The following is a 20570-nucleotide window of genomic DNA, read 5'->3' as shown; positions in this document are numbered from 1 at the left end:
GTGTTCCGTGTGTCACGACCTAGTAACCTAACCTAGTAGAGGGTTTTGAGTTTTTATTTTAACGAAAATATTAAAAATTCTTTAATTTTTACGTGACAACATCTAATAAATCGATGAACGCCGGCTGCATGCACGAAAGAGTATGACTCATTGTCTTGTTACGCTTATTGTACGCCTGCGCCGCATCTATCTCTCTTCCACTCGATTGTTCCACTCGATTGGTCTATGCGCCCGAGATGTTATGACGTTGTCACGTTATATATCGTCCGTAAGCCAACTTTATAGACAACCATTTTTTTTTATAAAGAAACATATCTTTAGAATATTGTGGATAACCTTAATTAATAAATCATATTAGCTTAGTGTTTTTTTTTTTTTATTAGCTCCCCAAATACTTTTAAATTATTAAGATAAGTACGAAAACTATTCATGTAGTAAATTTAATGTGTTGATATTTTTTGTCATTTTAGCAGTAACACTTACTATAGTTAACTAAACAAGTACCGAGTAAGGTATAAAAAATAAAACAACAGTTTATATTATTAAACCATTTAATAAAAAAATATAGAACATCGTTAAAACTAAAACCATTAACTAACCGTAATATTTATTGGACCATAATTTCTCTATGCGATTACACAACTAAGTACACATACAATATAACCACGTACCCTAGTTAAGTCTTCACATATATATATAAATTTGTTTTACTGTCTTTCTTTATATATCACATACAATGCGGTAGCCGACTTTTTTGAAGGTTCATTATCTAAAACTGGCACGCAACATTCACATATTGTGCGGATCTGTGAACGAAAGAAATGACGTCACTAGTACGCGACAACCATCATTTTATCTCACTCTCACTATAGATGAAATACAGCGGGTTCTTTCAATCAGAGGATTTATTGTTGTCTAATTTAAACACAGTGTATAATAAAATTCAATTGATAAGTACTAAGTACATGCCAGCTTTTGATAATTGACCTCATATATATCCTATTCAATATGTATGGACAACAATCTATTAGAAAATAATAAAATATATGACAGTATCCACACGTATTTGATCGAGAATTTATTCAAAATTAATTTAAGTCTTAAAATATAAGATACAAAAGACATCGAAACATAACTAAATATTACAATAATAATTAATAGAAATATCAATAATATGCATACATTTCTACTAGTTAACCAATTTTTTGAGCCATGAAATAATGTTTACAAAATACATTCAACCAATTAAAAACTTATACAATTATTATTAACATATTTCATATTCATACTAATCCGGTTCCTATATTAAAAAAACGATTCGTTTTGATAACGAATCGTTAAATTACGAATATGTTGTGTTCGAATGTCTAATTACGGTCGTATCGCGTTCGAATTTCGAATAACGAACATATCGTGTTCGCTTTCGATTTACGAACATATCGTGTTCGAATTTACGAACATATTGTGTTGTGTTTTTGAACATAGAAACCGGCCAATAATGTTGTTACTGAATAACGATTGTTCATATTTGACTACCATTAGAACGAATTTAATAGGCAAATGAAAAGGCAAGAAACAATAAATGAGCAACATAAGCATATTTAGACTGCACAAACTGTTTTATATTGATGATAAGCTCAGTAAAACACAACATTAATAAAAAATTCTAATTATTTTAATCTGTTGCAATAAAATCTAATGCTATTAAGATAACTAGGCCTTATTTCTCCTCTTTTTGATAAAATTGGTAACCCATCAGTAACTTATGTACGAAACTACAACTTTTCATATGAAAAATTTAGCTAAAATTTAAAGCGATTTAGTTTTTATTTTTTTTATGTGCAGTAAAAGTAAAAAGCAGACACGTTATAAAAAAAAAAACAGTATGTAGGAAATCGTTAGAAATATTATACGAATGAATTACACACACTTTTTATATAAATATTTACTTATGTATTAACATTTTCTTAGAACTAATCACCAATTTTAGATAGTTTTGAGAAGCAAGTTACAATTTTTAAAGCCCATATAGCTATTTATCACTTTTTGATAACTTAATTTAACCACAAAATATGTTTCCTTCAAACTAATTGCCATTTAAAAAAAAGTAGTTTGTGTTACAAAATATAATACAAAACAGTTAATGTAGCCAACACAAATAACATTGATAAATACACTTTAAATATTATATAAAAAACTGACCCGAACCATCATATTGGAATGAGCACCTTATATATCACAAAATCATCTATTAAAATCATATATCAAAGATGCTCTCGAAAATAAAAAATATAAATAATTTAAGAAAAAAATATATCAAAATTTTATTTAGTCTTCTGTTATCTGTATCGTAATGTCAAAATTTAGCTGTCAATGTCAATCATATAAAATTCAACGGGTAAGATAGACATAACAACTAGGACAGGCATTACTATCACATGTAAAGCAATAAATATAAAACATCGAAGGCACTTTGTACATAGCTTTTGTATTCAATAATTGTCATGTTCCAACGATTAATACGATATAATAATCAAATATCGTGGATTTCATTAACATATCATTCTCTATCGTCTTACACACGAAAGTAGAAACTTGCAGAAATCACAATATTTGTTTTATATGGCAGCCCTAAGTTCTATACATTGATATTAAATATTAAGTTTGATAGTAGAAAGTAATATAATCAATTCTATAGTATTATTATACAGTAGAAAGAGTAATTAAAAAAAAGGAAAATATTGATCTGTAATATCAACTGAAACGCTTGAATAATTATTTTTAATCAAAGCATACTTGTAATAAAAAATGGTAGATTTTTTTAAGTATCAAACTAAAACAAGCTAATTATAATGCAGGTAAATAACCTTTGTAACATTACATAATGTTGCCATATACAAAAAGTAATTATCTCAGGTTTTTCTTTCGTGTTACAGACTGTATATGTATATCTTATTCGAAAGCCATATATTATCACAATAACTGCGTTCGATCTTCGCTCTCAAGACACGAGTCTACGGCGACATAGAACCTCATAACGGGGTCGATAATATTGTAAAAAAGCAAAGATAAATTATCAATCCATAAATATGTTAAAAATACGAATCATATTTCGTCTTTACATAAACAACTGAGTCTATTCTATACATCATTTGACTAACAATTAGTTTACACATTATTGGTAAGTTTAAAATAACAACAAAAAAAAGATTTCTAAGCCAATCATCAAAATAAACCAAATTCTTTGCAAAAATTATAGGCAACATATTTCATCAAGAAACCAAGAAAAATCTTTAAACTACGAACCCAGACGTCTATTCCAAGTAAACTGACAATTCATCGTTACTTTTTTTAATATTTGACTACCCTCAAAATTATTCCATACAAACTAAGTTCTAACGGTAAAATAATATTGTATATAAACTTATCTCGTCGATCTTAGTTTCCAACGAAGGAATAAGAAAGCTGATACACGGAGAATTATGAAGATTAGGATTAAAGCTGCTATATCGAGGGTAAAATCAGCGTTTATCATATCCAATTCTTCTAATGTTGTCTCGGGGTTTTTGAAGTGGCAATACACCTGAAAGAAATTTAATTTATTATTGATGTATATATGTATTAAATAAGTACACAAATTATGTCCATTGGCTCAGTTATAGTTAATTTTATTGGAATCCTGGCAGGTTATGCTAGTACTTCTATCATCTGGGTATTATATTTATTTGTATATACTCGTATATACATAGTATTATTTATATGTATGTTATAAAAAATTATCAACAAATATTTAAAATTACAAACAATTCTGCTAGTAAAACGAATACTTAAAACAATATTTTTATCAAACTTTTCTGTGTTATGAATAAACAAATAAAAAATTAATAAAAAAATAATTAAGTCGATTTTTATGATGTTTCGTATAAACATTACAACACGAGTCAGAAGAGCAGCAATGAAACATTAACGTAGACAAAATCTCTCACTAGTCTGTCACAACAACATTAAATACAGCCTACCTGGTGGCACTGCAGCTTGGTCCGGTTGAAGGCATACGTAGCTAACGCCGTACCCTCGAAACCGTATCGAATATACGACACGTATGTAATCCAGCGTAGGTACACCGGAATTGCGTTGAAAGATACGAAGAAACCGCTGAACAATAGGAAAGGCACCGACATTACGGGAGCTAGGAAAACGCCGTTCTGTGGAAGAAAATTAGGTTCAATGATAACAATGTAATTATATTATTCGAAAAAGCTATTGTCGAGTAATAGTAGTTTATGCAACTGTCATATAATGAAGGGTATTAAAACACGAGTGTGAGTTTATGAAACGAGCGCAGCGAGTTTCATAATAGTAACGAGTGTTTTAATACCCGTGTTATATGCAGTTGCATACACTACTTTATCTTCACTAATGCAATTAATCAAACAACAAGAGTAAAAGCTGACAATAGTTTATTTATAATAATTGTTCAAATTTTGGATGGTACAATTTTGAAAGTTAATGTTAATTATTGATCCAGCAGCTGTAGCGGTCGCGGGGCAAGCAGTAGAGCTCGTAGACGGAGTCGGAATAAGTTATTATATTCTTTTTCATATAATTTTCTAGATTTTTCTGGCAAAAGATTGTGAGTTAATTTTGTTGCCAATTCTAGAATATCCGGAGGCGTACAAATATCATCGTCGCTATCCATTTTTAACTTTTAATTTATTAAATTAAATTCACGCGTACGTGTATTGTCACAGTGATTTTGCCGCCATTAAAATCTAACCAATGAGAGCGCAGCTGCGCGCATGCGCGCGATGTTATAATGAGATTTTACGATATCGATGTGGATATTATACCATCATGTGAAATTGCTTAAATTGAGTGTTTTGTTGTCTGCGCTATAACAGTAGTAATTATAAGTCAAGTATTGGAAACATAAGTAGAATGTTACAACATTGGTGTAGATAAACTATATTAAGCGTGACAAAGAAAAAGAATTGTGTTGTTTTATGAAACCACGGTGCAAGTGTAACTTTAGTGAATAAAAATATTTACATGATTACACAGATCAAAACACACAAATAGCGCGGAACAATTGCACGAATAAGTGAGAATATAAACGCTACACGGTCAGCTGATGCGAGCTATGGGGCCTTTTACTTTATCCCTACTCCGCGGCTAGCTGTAATGCAACATGCGACATGCGATAGACGAACGAAAATTTTCGGTAAATGAAAAAACTCTCAGGACCCGTTTAGCCTGATAAAGGTATCTGATCTGACACATCGTAGCATCCAATAAGTAAAAGTTCATGATCTGTGTCATGTCTGTTCAACGAGAAGAGATACCAAATGTAAACAAAGCCCATCCTTTTTCGTAGCGACGACGGAACAAACAAAATATAGTCTATCTCTTTCTATCTTGTTTGTTTGCTATCTGCTGCACGTCTCTCTGCAGGGTCGAACGATATTTTAACTGGCCTTGAAAATAATCGGACCGCGTACGGCCCTTTGATTTTGTATTATTTATTTTTATTTCATTTCGTGTCTTGAAGCGATCGGGATGTTTTTTTATATTTCGATAATTATTATTTAAGAAGTATCAAATCTTAAATACATAATTATATTTAATTAATTATATTAAATTCAGTAATTATCAAAAAAATAAATATATTTTACATTTTAAAAATTTGTGTAAGTAATAAAAAAGTTACAAAACCCTGCATAGTTGAATGACCTCGCATTTGGTTTGTTTACATTTGGTATCTCGGCTCGTTGAACGCACTATAGTTATATTTACAAAGCCAAGAGTATCCACAGAACATTAACACACACACTGACGTGATTCTTAAAAATTACTTTATATATTATTATTAACTTATTAAAAGTAACGGATACAGTTTGACCAACCCATAAAACAACAATAACTTAGTATAGCCAACCTTAACTAAATGTATAAACATTGCTATATTCAAACAATGTATATTTTTCTTTTTAGCCTAGCTCCATTTTATCAGGTCAATATTTCTTAGTTCGCATCCGGTAAAACAATCTCATAGTGGACTATTAAGGTAAAAATATAGCTATAGTAGTGATGTATGTATTGACAAGTTTTTTTTTTTTATATATATAATACGATCACTCAGCCTGGAACCCACTGCTGGGCATAAGCCTCTTTCTCCGTGTAGGAAACGGTTCGGAGCTTAATCCACCACGTTTCTCCAGGGCGGGTTGGCGAATAACACAATTTGAAATAATTTTATATGAACATTATTATGTCGCTAATGATGTTATATAATCCTTATAACAATAATTCGTGATATTCGATTTTAAACACAAAAATATAAAAATGTATGTGTATATATATTCAAAAACAAAATATTTTACATAAATTTCAATACACAATATCGTTATTAATCAAACTGACAAGTAAACATACGCGTGCGTACGGTTTAATGACCTGTATGGCCTTTTTTTTATGTTGGACATGTATATTTTAAAAATAGCTAACGTTTCAAATCTCTTATATAAAAGAATAATTATAAGCCCGTTTTAATTCTCGGTTTCGGAAATATATATGTAAGCAATTTGTAAAAAGTTCATGACTAAATTACATCTCTCATAAAGCAAACGAGAACTATAGAAATAAAGACATATACCTATTTCCTTATTATTATTAGATCGTATTGCATGGTAAAGAATAACTGCCGAGAGGAGCAAGCACATCAAACTTTCCACTTTAGCCCGAAAAAATATTCAAAACAATCTACATTGTAAGTGATACAATCAATATGGTTGAACAAACTCATCTTGACATTGTGTTTCTTTTCGTTGGGTCAAAATGTTCAATTTAAGAAAAAAGCAATGATAACAAAAAAAAAAAAGAAACAACATCAACTGTACGTAGTGGTAGGTGATAAGTGGTAAGTGGTAGGTGGTAGGTGGTAGGTGGTAGGCAATGTGTTACCTGCACGTTCATGGCCGCGCCCACGACCAAGCCCACGCTCTGCGCCACGAAGGCGATGAGCAGGCAGGACGACAGGAACATGGCGAAGCGGAACCACTCCAGCGGCTGCGACGTCAGTAGGTACACGATCACCACGTAGATCACGCAGAAGATCGCCTGCCATGTAACGACAGTGGTCGAGACTATATTATATATTAACATTATTTTATGCATTTCACACTCCCCCCAGTAGGCATATCTCCTGTATCACACACAAAAGACAAGCACAAACCCCCAGACTACAACAAAATGGCTTATAATTTTTTTTTATGAGAGGGGATCGAACCCGCGACCGCAAGTGCATCGGCCAGTGCTGTGACCGCTGGGCCAACGCGTCATCGAACAACTAAAACTTAGTTATATACCATGGATTATGGACACACTGAAATCAGTAATCTAATTAATTCCTTATATGATACCTTCCCTACGCTTCGGTTACACATACTTCATACTAAACTTTGTATGGAATCTTTGAATAAATTATATTTTATAGTAAATTAATTATTCAACTTAAAACTTTTATAATATTATAATAATTAACTATCCAATGGTGCAATATTTCCAACTAATCAACGCGTTCTAAAACTTTCCTAAGAGAAACATATATAACTATAATGTATGTCTAATTATTAAGTACACTTTATTCGCAATACTACATCCTAAAAATAAACAAATTAAAAAAAACATATATTTATTCACTTTATTGCACAATTATATAAATTGAGCAAAAGGCGAACTTAAGAAACATACAGTCTGAACTACCAGCCAATACCAAAAAAGAACCTAAGGTCACGAAACAAAAAACAACTCAATAAAATTACATTAGAAAGAAAATTTAGAAACAAATTATTTAGATACAAAATTTAACAGAAACAGAACAAAATACAAATTTTACTGAAGCAACACATCAATGTCAGATGTCTGTTATTTTTAGTTATTTGAACCATTGACTTTTGTTGTATCATTGTTTAGACGAAACCATTGTTTTCCATCGCTTAGAACAAAGAAACCTAAAAAAACTATTTATAATAAAAACTCACCTGAAACGGTATATCGGAGACTGTGATCGCTAGGTAGTACGACCGAAGCGAATACCATCTGTTGAAGTGTTCCTTTATCAGCACAGGCATCTCGAGGGGGACTGAAATTTTAAGAAATATAACTAAATAAAAGGTTCCAATAGAGCTAAATACTCTCAGAGGAACATATTTAATTAAAATTAATGTCCAGACCAAAATAAACATCCTTAATATGGCTCATACAAACAAATGTTTTTGTACACAAATTGATGAAATAATTTTCCATGCTTTATAATCTTTGTGTAAGACTAGGCAGTATAGCGCAGTACGTTTTCAATTATTTTATTTATATCAAAATATAAAAAAAAAAAAAACAAAATTCAAATTACATCAAAACTATATCGAATTCAGAAATAACGAAATGCTATAAGACTTAATAAGACAAAATATAATACTTATAATAATCAGCTGTTAGAAATTTATACAATATACAATCTTACAAAAAATCATTGACCTCAAAGTCAATACATAATCATTAAGATGACGATAGAAATATATATATTACGTTTTTTATTTATTGCTAAAATTTACTAAAATTTTACAAGATTACATATATTTACAATTCACAACTTAAGAACTAAATATTTAAAGATAGTTAAAAAAAATAACTATGTATAATCTATATAAATAAAAATAAATGTCGCTAAGCGCATAACTCGAGAATGGCTCGACCAATTCGGCTAATTAATTTTTTTGTATGTTCCTTAAGGATCACGGAAGGTTTTAATATTTAAAAAAATAATTTAAAAAAAATTAAAAACAAAAATTGCGTGGACAAATTTAATTTTTACTATTAACTATTGACAGAACGACTAACTTAATTTTTACTATTAACTATTGTCCGGGCAGCTAGTATATCAATAAGTAAAACAAACATATGTATAGCTGCGTAGCTCCGATCCCGTGGCAATTCACGGATCTCCAGCTATATACGTACCAATTTTTACGTGAAAGAATATTATAATATTAGTACTGCGTAACATACTACATAGAGTATGTTACAGTGTTATTTGCTCTTGAAAATTATAACAATTTTAATATATACAGATTGACCTCATTTGAACCCTTTGCATACACATTTACATAAATTACACAAACGACACGTGTAAATGAATAAAATAATTAGAATTAAATGACGTCGCAATTTTGTAATTTAACACGTTTTCTGACACGCTTTACAATATCTCACAATTGGATAAATTGTTATGTATCCTTGATAGAAAAACAATACAAAATAATTAGAACCAAGATTGTAGACGATTGAATGATGATTCAGATAAAACATTTATTACAAAATCGCAATCCTAATGAGCAGTTACTTTTCTTAAATATATATATAGTTAACAAAATATCATTGTAACGAAACTTGGGACTACTTATTATACCCGAGACTTACCCACGGGATAATGCATAACGCGGGTGGATAGCAATTTTTTTATTCTTAATTTATTTTGCTACCATGTTCTTTTTTTTTTTTTTTTGATGTGTTGATTTATTTAACGGTTTTAAGAAAAACGTGCGTACAGAAGTTTTACTTCAAAAATCAGGTAATGTACTCACAGCTAAGTATGGTGATGGTCATGGACGTGTACATGAGGAACAGCATATTGAAGAACAGGAAGCCGAGGTTGGAGAGAACCTTCGAGCCGTCGTCGCCGATGTCATAGTACAGCGCGCCGATCAGGAAACCGACGAGGATGTGCGCGAACAGCCGAAGGTACATCAGCGTCTGGGTATTGAGAATAACGTCTAGATTAATACGAATCTTTAAAGACGATTCAGCCGGTAACATCGGAACTTAATCCACTAAGCTGCTCCAATGTGGATTGGCGGATATGTTCCCTACTCTGTTTGTAACGATCGCTATCAGGTATTTCATGATAACAACTGGGACCGACAGCTTAGTGGTGGGAAGACCCACAAGGAACATCGAAACCGGAAAGAAATATTTGTACAAATAAAAATATCCATCCCGAGCGAGAACCGAACCGCAAACAGTTGGGTGTTTAGGCGACTACACGCAACACTACACCAGAGCGGTTTTTAAAATAAGTTTATAAAAACCGTGTTATTATTTAATGCCCAACTCAAACATTCACGAGTACTACTTGGTGTCCTTCCGAGCGTCCTTATTAAAGGAAGCTTCGTGCAACATTCCGAGTTCAAATACCCTTATATTATACCCATATTTTTGCGATACCTTTTTTACTTGTACCTTAATTATTTTAAGCCAATCAATTACCTTTCAACAAAATCGTCGAAACGAAGTCTTTTGTTTGTAAATAAAAAATACGTATGGGGGCCAGTTTCGAGAAACAAACACAATATCATATTTTATCTAATAGCACTATTTGGTTCTTTTCTGCTGTAAGTTTAAACTACTCCACAACCGGGCTACTACAGATTTTGAGCAGAACCTTTTCTGTGGACTATTGACTATAGTTTCAGCTGTTTTGGGATTTTTCTATATTTATTGTTATTTTTTTCTGTCATTATATATAGTAATATTATAAATGTGAATATAAGTTTGTTTGCTACGCTTTCACGCGATAACTACTTAACCGATCATCATGAAACTTTATACACATATTCTTGGAGGTATTAGAATGAGATTTTAAAAAAAAAATCAATGCGAGCGAAGCCGCGAGTAAAATCTAGTAGAAAATAATTGTAGCATCATAAAACTAAACTCACCCAATCCCGTCGACTGAAAAGCAGGGTACGTTTGAGAACGACCCAGAACTGTTTGAATTCGGAAGTGGCGTAGCGGCGCGGGGAGCCGTCCGTGCCGAGCAACGCCACTTCCGCGTTATCCTGTTTCTCTGTGTCCACTTGGACCACTAACGGGTCCGCTGAACAAAAAAAGCACAAATTATTATGGGTGAAAAGTCGAGAGTTGCTTATACAAACATTATAAAGCTAAAGAGTTTGTTCGTTTGTTTGATCACGATAATCTCGGGAACTAATTATTCGAATTGAAAAATTATTTTTGTTCTATATTCCATTTACATCCAAGAGGAGTCTATAAGCTATATATATTTATATAACGAGTATTTAGTAAAAACGTTTTATCCTCAAATTAACGTTTGTGTAACAGCGGAGCGCTACTAGTCTTAAATACAGACATCGCTGGCTTGGCTGTTGTGTATTGTAAAACACAAGCTCTAGTACCTCGTTGCTATATTCAAAAAACGATTGAAAAAGAAAACGGATCGTTTTATGAATATAGTAACCGGACTTTAGGACTACCGTAGAGACAAGCGACTATGATATAAACTAACAATGAATTTTTTAAGTAAAACTGATTTATGCCGTTGCTATTTTCAAATATCGGCCTGTTTTAGTTAGAATCTTTCATGATCGAACAAGACATATTCTAAATTTAGCGGTAAAGAAAACAGATATTTTTCTAAATATAACAACCGTTAATTAGATTTAGAATATTGTTAACTGATGGCTGACAATTTTTTACAGTTTTTGCTGTACTTATTATATATTTTCATTTCCAAAACTCAAATGTTTTAACATCGAGAGACGTTAATAATAATAAGTAAATAACCTTGCGTTGTTACTGTTCGTTCATCGAACCTTGATCCGACGTGTCGAGAAAAAAACGATGACATATGTATTTATTCAATTATTTATTTAGTAAGAACCACCAACAGAATTACATGATTTATGTATTAACAAACTTCAAACTAAATTTATTTATCTATTGCCAATAATTAAAATGGCCCTGTAGATTCAAATATAATATTTTAATAATATTTTTACCTCACATTCGTAGGTTCAAATTCAGGTTAGCACATCTATTTAAATTCTTAATCGTTTTGAAATTTACTTCAATCTTAGTCAAAAAAAAAATTATCAAAATATAAAATACTTTAAGTTAGATTTTTTTACTCATACAACTCAATTTTTTTTTTAAAACAATTTTCCGTATTCAAAATTTACAAAATCAACATAACTAATTTTAATCACATAGGTATAATTTATAGATATTAAAACAAAAAAAAACCACATAATACCAACGACTTCTTATATAATGAAGGTTATTAATCTTTATTTTAAAAAAAATCCACATTTTTAATTAAACGGCCTTGCCGTCAAAGATAAATTTTATAAAACCGGTAGGTACATAACCGATATACACCTACACATATAAATTATTACTAATATAAAATAATGTAGACATAGTATGTATGTTCGTCACGATTATGAAAAAAAGAATAATACGTATTTATAATTATATGCAAAATCACTTGAAATATACGTCACTCTAACGCCGAGTTGCACGAAAATAAATTAAAATTTAAGTAGTGATTAAACTAATTTAATCGCAAGAATTGTATGAAATTCTTGTGATTAACGCTGAGTTGCACGAAACAAAATTAAAATTTAAGTCGAGATTAAACTAATTTAATCACAAGAATTTCATACAATTCTTGCGATTAAATTAATTTAATCACTACTTAAATTTTAATTTCTTTTCGTGCAACTCGGCGTAAATTAGTTTAATCTCTACTTAAATTTTAATTTTGTTTCGTGCAACTCGGCGTAAGATTTTTAATATCGTCAGTGGCTATAAAGCCGTAACTTTACGAACTGTTTAATTAAAATTAATATTGATTAAAACAGCGCGGTCTAGTTCTATTGAAAGCCATTAATCTAAAGAAGTCGAAGTTGGTCTAGTTATTTATAAATTAGTAAACTTTTTCAAATGACTTTTTTTCGGGTAGATTGTCATTTAAGTTTTATCTTATATATTATTTTAAATTTGAATAAAATCACAACTCCTTTAAAAATTACTATATTGGCCAGGAAATATTTCGGTATTACCAGTTTATAGACTTCTGATCGGAAAATTGTCATATTACTCCCAGATAAAAGTCGTCGGAAAGTTGAAGTTATGACGGTTCTACAGGCAATCTTAAATCAATCCTCATCAACGCTAAAAACGCAGGATACACCTGGAAACATCACTAACAAGCATACTGTGAAGCCTACCACAAAATCTCCTCGGAAATTGAGGCGCAATTTTTATATATATATTACAACATTCATAATTCATACACTTTATTAATTTTTATTTGTGTCAATCTTGTTATAATTCGTGTGGTAGTCTGTCATTTGTACTGTATCGGTATAATAGTTCGAAAAAAGAAATGTTACCGCTTTAACTTTAAACCGCTATTAAATACTGTCACACTGTTTTCTAAACGCGAATAGACTGCTGTCCCTAACAATGTTCATATCAATACGGTTCATTAATCCATCATAAAATATAAACGTACAAAGTAGCGAGTTCAATATAAGAAACGCTACAGTTTCTTTAACTTATTTATAAACACAAAACCCCAGAGTCACAAAAATAGGAAACATATCTCTCTAAACCTTTGACATCTCTATCAGAAAACGTGTTAAAAATATTACAACCCTTACTGCTATAGATTTAAGAGTCAAATTCGTGTAAATAAAACAGACATCATTAATCATTGCATCGCAGACGTAAATAAATAAAAACAAACCCGTCACACAACGCCCCCCACAGAATCTTGTGCTGACACACAATACAAACACAAACGCCCCGATCTCAACATTTTTGTATGACCAATACAAGCATTGGCTTGAACACCGCAGCGGTGGTAACCAATTGCTCTTCTTAACCGATTTCCAAAAAAGGAGAAGGTTCTCAATTCGATTTTATTTTTTTATGTATGTTACCTCTAACTCTATAACAATATATCTCTAATTTCTATAACAGTTATTTGTACACTTCCTAACCGCTTTTCTATGCCCTGTCCTATACCCAAAGGTTGTCTGGAAGAAATCGCTCTTTTAGCGATAAGACTGGCTTTGTACATTTTCCTCTAATTGTACCACTTTTGTTTGTACTTTTAAATGGTGTGCAATAAAGAATATTATTATTCATTATTTATCGTTGTGTCCATTTGTTATAAACATTCTTTTGACGGTTCGCAGGAAAGTGGACAAAAGGTGCCAATCACTACTACACCACTAATTGCAAATTCATGCGACGTTTCGATCCTTTATTGGACCATCATCAGGCATCTTTACATGTAGCAGTCAATCGACATCTCTTCATTAAAGTTCTTTCATTATGTAAGATTCTAAATCCAAATGCATTATATATTATTTCTAAGTTACGTTTAAAGCTGTACCTATTATATGAATTTTGAAAATTTATACTAAAACATTTAAATTTAAAAAGGTAACAATATGCACAATTTTAAGTTATTAAGTTTTTTGGTTTGTACATTTTCAAGGCATCAAATTCTCAGAACTTGACTATTGAACTGCATCTCACATGTAGTAGAATCAATACCTCTTCTATATCTTTATTTATTAATATTAAATTACATCTTCTAATTAGTTTTAAATTTTATCTTTTGTTAACGGCCGAAAACACGTTACTCTACACGAATGTCAAAACTGTCAAAAAAAAATTTTTTTTTGATGAAGAGATGTCGATTGACTGCTACATGTAAAGATGCCTGATGATGGTCCAATAAAGGATCGAAACGTCGCATGAATTTGCAATTAGTGGTTTGATTGGCACCTTCTGTCCACTTTCCTGCGAACCGTCAAAGAATATTATTATTATTATTATTATTACCTCAGGACTTTTGACTGGGTGGACAATATCGGCGTTTTTTTTTAATCGAAAGGTGATGCGTGTCACGTGTGCGTTCAATTTATTTGAGATCTAATAAAAACTTTTCGAGTTATATTCAATAGTGCGTATTTACTTGACTATTTGGTCGACCTAGGTTGTATTTCACAACTTTTACTGTCTGTACTAATTTTGCCGAAGCTGGTACTTGTCATGTGGTCCCATTTAAATTCGATAGAAATCTGATGACTACTTTTTGAGTAATCTTTGATAACGCGTATTTACTTGGCTTTGCAATCATAATGTACGTAATCGTCTTTAAGTAATTAATTCAAATGATGTAAATCGTGTGGTTATGACAATAACGAGTATAGCCACCCCTTCTCTTCCCGTGGGTGTCGTAAGAGGCGACTAAGAGATAACACAGTTCCACTATCACCTTGGAACTAAAAAAGCCGGCCGATGGCGGAATAACCATCCAACTGCTGGCTTTGAAATACACAGGCCGAAGAAGGGCAGCAGCGTCTTCGATGCGACAAAGCCAGCCCTGCGGCCACCAACCCGCCTGCCCAGTGTGGTGACTACGAGCAAAACACATGAGTTCACTCCATTTTTGACGCGAACTCGCCTATGTCCAGCAGTGGACTGTATTAGGCTGAAGTGAATTTACTCGACTATTTTTTCGTCTATTTACGTTGTATTACTTGCCGATGTAGTTTGAAGTCGTTTTTTTTTTCGTGTGCGAGCAAACACAATATGACCTTAATTTGTTCATACTTTTACGTTGGTCACCGTTTATGGTTCCTGCAGTACTCTTAAATTTCTTAGCGTGATATTTAATAACTTACAGACGTCAGCACTAAGTAGGTTCTTAGAAAGTTGTTTGTTTTAAAGATTAGAACGTCATGTAATTGACACTTTCAAATATTATGTTTATTTTTATATTCCTTCAAATATATAACATTTTTATATATTTTAACAAAATCTGGTTCAACGTTCCCAATCTGTCTACACGATATTAATATTGAAAACAAATTATCAAAAAAATTATCTATCTGTTAGTTTCGCCTAATCATAACCTAGTTGACATTATACTAAAATTATAAGTAGTTCAGACTACTTTTACTTTGGAAAAAGGGAGAAGAAATAGTGAACAAAATCCACCTAAATTTAAAATCATTTTAAAAATATATAAAAAAAAATAACAATATTATTACAACGCTAAACTGGAAAAAAATCTAAACTCCGCCATTTTTTCTAAACAAAAACCTATAATTATTACTATTTACAGCATTTATGCTAATACAGATTATTATTAAAGACTTGACAGTGGATCACGCAAAGAATATAATTAGTCAGAACTCACCTTTGCCCTTAGCTATCTCGTTCGCCGCGAACTGAATGAGACCGTTCTGAAGGGTTCCATTCGTTCCGTTTGTTCCGTTTGTTCCAATCGATAGGTCCTTGTCTTGGAGTTGTGAGGCGTCATTTTTGTTCCAGTCATTCTTGAGCGAATTATCCATATCCTTCTTGTTGTTGTACTCGGGAAGCTTGGGTAGTGGCATACCTGTTCTGTAATACGTATTAAATTTATGATTAGTATACTAGTCTTACGACGACGCATTGGCGGTAACAGCACTGGTTTGTGGCTGTAGCGCTGGCAGTTACGGGTTCAATCCCCGCACATGACAAACATTTGTATTGGCCATACAGTGTTTGCCGTAGTCAGCGTGTTTGTGCAGTGTGGGTCTTCCCACCGCGCCTCGGTGAACACGTTAAGCCGTCGGTCCCGATTATTATCATGTACATTATCCTAATAGCCATCGTTACTCATAGTAGAGAATATATCCGCGAACCCGCATTGCAGCGACGTGGTAGATTAAGCTCTGATCCTTCTCCTACATGGGGAAAGAGGCCTACGCCCAGCAGTGAGATATTACATGCTGAAGCGTATAACTAGTCTTTCCCCACGGATTTAGCCACGTCAAAATTACTTTATTTGACAATTCATTGAAGTTTGATTTTTAAGAAACGACAAAGTTTATTTGAGGCGCGTTTTTGATCTCATACTTACATAAAAATGATTTATAAAATTTCATTACAACCTATACAGTCCACTGCTGGACATAGGCCTCCACAAGTTTACCCAAAAATAACGTGAACTCATGTGTTTTGCCCATAGTAACCACACTGGGCAGGCGGGTTGGTGACCGCAGTACTGACTTTGTCGCACCGAAGACGCTGCTGCCCGTCTTCGGCCTGTGTATTTCAAAGCCAGCAGTTGGATGGTTATCCCGCCATCAGTCGGCTTCTTAAGTTCCAAGGTGGTTGTGGAACCTTGTTATCCCTTAGTCGCCTCTTACGACACCCACAGGAAGAGAGGGGGTGGCTAAATTCTTTAGTGCCGTAGCCACACAGCACTATATATATATTATAAAATTAATAGATACGAAAACCTTCATTCTTTTTTTATTTTATTTTAAATGAGGAGGTAATACAAAACGCATATCACGTTTTTAGAGATAAAACTCACGCTAAAACTCATAAAGGCGGATTGTTAATAAAAAAATAGTAGTGAGGCCACATGACCCGACTAGTACATCATATCATTACTTAATATAACATGAAGTAAGATCGTATCAAGCACGTGCAGATATTACATAACGGCAAATGATTATTAATTATTACAATATTATATACGTATTCATTTATTACTTAAAAACGTCATCAGGTACTATGTAATGCTTCCATTGTTAAATACGGCTTAGTAACTTCGCGTGTACAATTCTTCTTGTTAATTATTATTATTATTATTATTTATTCGTTTTTTATTTATTTATTCTTTATCGTACACCGCACACGGATTAATTTAATACAGAATTATGAAGTAAAAAGAAAAATGAACAATGAAGCAAATCCATCGCTCTATAACTACTATTATATATAAGACAAACATTTGTATTGGCCATGCAGATTGCCATTGATTTGCCGTGGTCTGGGTGTTTGTGCAGTCCTTGTGAGTCTCTCCACCGTACCTCGGAGAGCACTTTAAGCCGTCGGTCTCGGTTGTTATCATGTACACCTAATAGCGATCGTTACTCATAGTAGGGAATATATCCGCCAACCCGCATTGGAGCAGCGTGGTGGATTAAGCTCTGATCCTTCTCCTACATGGGGAAAGAGGCATATGCCCAGCAGGGATTAATGTGAAACAGGTTGAAGTGATATAATATATAATATATTGAAAGAAAAAACTGAACTGAACTGAAAGAGCATGCTGTGTTCTAATCGGAAAAAAATATTCTCTCCAATTTATCTGTGATATTGTTTTACCCATAATGTAGTGTATTCATTCACGTTATACTTTTTGATCATAGTCGGAACCATTAAATCTATACAAATAAATAAAATTGGAGTGTCTGTTTGTAATATTAAATAAAATACCAAAATAACATTTTTTATAATTAGTATCTAATAATAATTAGATAAATTACATTAAACTAAAATCCTTAAGTGTGTATATATATACATAATATAATAACTAAAAATATTATTAAAAGGAGTCCCTTTAGGCAAGGTTCCGAAGATACTGGCAGCGTTCCCCCTTTGAATAGCTAGACTAATTCATTGTCCGAAGTAGCTGCCAGCTCTTGGTCTCCTGTGACGTCGAATAACCTTTTTGCTATTTCCTTAAAAATTGTTATAGCACTAGGACCCCACCTAGACCCCTGTATTTGTCTGCTTTTGTTTTTTCAGCCGCTTCACAAGCCGCACCAGCTCTGTTGTTGGTTCCATGTAGATATGGGAAGGGGCCAGCGTGTCTAAGCAGGTTGCATCCCATACCAGCATCCGGCCCATCTTCCATGGAAACAAACTCATACCGTCCGGTCTCTTGCCATCGTCTCTTGCAATACCAGTCGGCTCAAGTAGACTTGGCACGTTGACGGTGGCAAGGGACCGGCGTATGATATCGTTAAGTGCGGCATATCTCGAGAAGCGGCCTGCACTTTTTAGGCATGAGTGATGTCCTAGCTTGTCGACATCACTGCCACAGGGCATTATTATCTGTCTGTTTGAAACGGCTGGACCGATTTTAACGTGACTTTCACTGGCAGGTAGCTGATGTAATAAGGAGTAACTTAGGCTACTTTTATTTTAGATTTTTGTTATAACTGTGCAGACTGAACAATAACTATTTCGTTAAAATCCACGCTGACGAAGTCGCGAGCACAGCTACTTAGTAGAACATTTGAAAACACAAAGCCTATTCTAATTATCCTATATCATCAAAATATTATTATTCTTCTTTATATGATTACAAGTTTTATAATTGGATTTGGAGTCCTTAACTTGTAACGCCAGCTTTCGTCAAGATGATGGCTTACGTATAAAAAAATTAGAATATTAATTTTAAATAACCCAAAATATCGTCTTACCTGATATCATTCTTTCCATTTTCAATGGCCCTCACGAGTTTCCCAGTATTGTCTCCGTATTCACCACACGACACCTCAATGATGAAGGAAGCAGGGTTGTGGTACGAAGGGCATTGTAGGTTAAGGTTCCCGAGCCATTCCACTGCGAAGGAAAGTATTGTTTGATTCTCATGATATGAGGTACTTATAAAAGAGTTCTTTGTGTGTTAGTGTAATTAGGCGTTTACCGGTAAAGGTACTATGTGTTCCTGACGGCTTTAACTGCGTTATAGTGAACTTACTAAAATACAGTAGTGACAGTTAGTAAATTACAAAATTATCTATATAGGATTTTAAGAATTTAAGCGTATTTTCTATCTATGAAAGCGAAATTAAACGTTTTAATACGAAAAATATGATTCACTGATTACAAACCGAAGGACACAAGATTATCAAGGAGATATTAAACTCACGTTTTTATAAATACATAAAATTTATATTATAATTATATATCCATATCATTTACATAGTATAAAACAAAGTCGCTTCCCGCTGTCTGTATGCTTAGATCTTTAAAACGACGCAACTGATTTTGATGCGGTTTTCTTTAGTAAATAGAGTGATTCGAGAGGAAGGTTTATATGTATAACTAGTTGAACCCTGCGCTTGCTACGATTTTTTTTTATAATTTTTTTTTTTTTTTGGTCGTACCAATTCAGAAACCTTTGTGAGCTCATGCACAACACTTTGCTAAGGATCATGACATAATCAAATGGATAGTTTACATTCTATAAAGGACATAATGACAAACATTCATTTATATATATATATATATATATATATATATATATAGATACATGCATAATATAGTAGAAGAACACTGATAGCTTTTGCAACCGTGCGAAGAAGGGGCGGGTCGCTAATTATAAATCATATTAGTAATAATTGAACAACAACGTCTGATGATTACAAGGAAAACATCAAGAAACCAAAACTATTAAATGTTTCGCACAACAGATTTAATTTTAATACTCTATTATAAAGTATTATACACGCGAAATAAACGTTATCTTATGAGATTATAATTCCACGATTATCTTATTTATTCAATGATCTATTTCATATTTCTGTTTGATAATATTGATAAGCACGTTTGAAGGTGGTAGTGATTACAGACATATTTTAAAAATGTAGTTTGTTATATAACCAACGAGGTGTAATGTTGAATGCCTTACAAATATATGTTTTGACAGCTTTTGTATTTTGTTTTCTCATAATATCTTTTCTAAAGATATACTTGATGTATATGCCGTATTTTTGTACATATTATTCATTTCTCATCAACAATTATAAACCATTAAATTATAAACTATTATTAATAATTTCTGCTATATTTTATAATTTTATTATATATAAGAACATAATACACCGTGCCTCGCAGAG

General features: G+C 32.4%; 1 protein-coding gene across 4 annotated transcripts in view; it reads right to left on the bottom strand.

The window, feature by feature from the left end:
• Window positions 1–533: 533 nt before the first annotated feature.
• The window catches only part of LOC123655894 (ATP-binding cassette sub-family G member 4), a 66829-nt gene continuing 46792 nt past the window's right edge, over window positions 534–20570 (bottom strand). For 2 of the 4 annotated variants that reach the window (XM_045591641.1, XM_045591639.1), the window contains 8 exons: window positions 19149–19290; window positions 16079–16284; window positions 10773–10930; window positions 9639–9807; window positions 8040–8140; window positions 6961–7116; window positions 4020–4205; window positions 534–3583 (listed from right to left, as the gene is read on the bottom strand). In XM_045591641.1, coding sequence (XP_045447597.1) covers window positions 3425–3583; window positions 4020–4205; window positions 6961–7116; window positions 8040–8140; window positions 9639–9807; window positions 10773–10930; window positions 16079–16284; window positions 19149–19290 — 1277 coding nt within the window. In that variant the 3' untranslated portion in view covers window positions 534–3424. The remainder of the gene's footprint in view (window positions 3584–4019; window positions 4206–6960; window positions 7117–8039; window positions 8141–9638; window positions 9808–10772; window positions 10931–16078; window positions 16285–19148; window positions 19291–20570) is intronic. The other 2 variants (XM_045591642.1, XM_045591640.1) reach the window with 1 other exon arrangement.

This window comes from Melitaea cinxia, chromosome 8 (genome assembly GCF_905220565.1).
Source record: "Melitaea cinxia chromosome 8, ilMelCinx1.1, whole genome shotgun sequence".
Lineage (NCBI taxonomy): Eukaryota > Metazoa > Arthropoda > Insecta > Lepidoptera > Nymphalidae > Melitaea > Melitaea cinxia.
The sequence above is the reverse complement of the archived record's forward strand: the minus strand, read 5'-3'. Positions and strand labels throughout refer to the sequence as shown.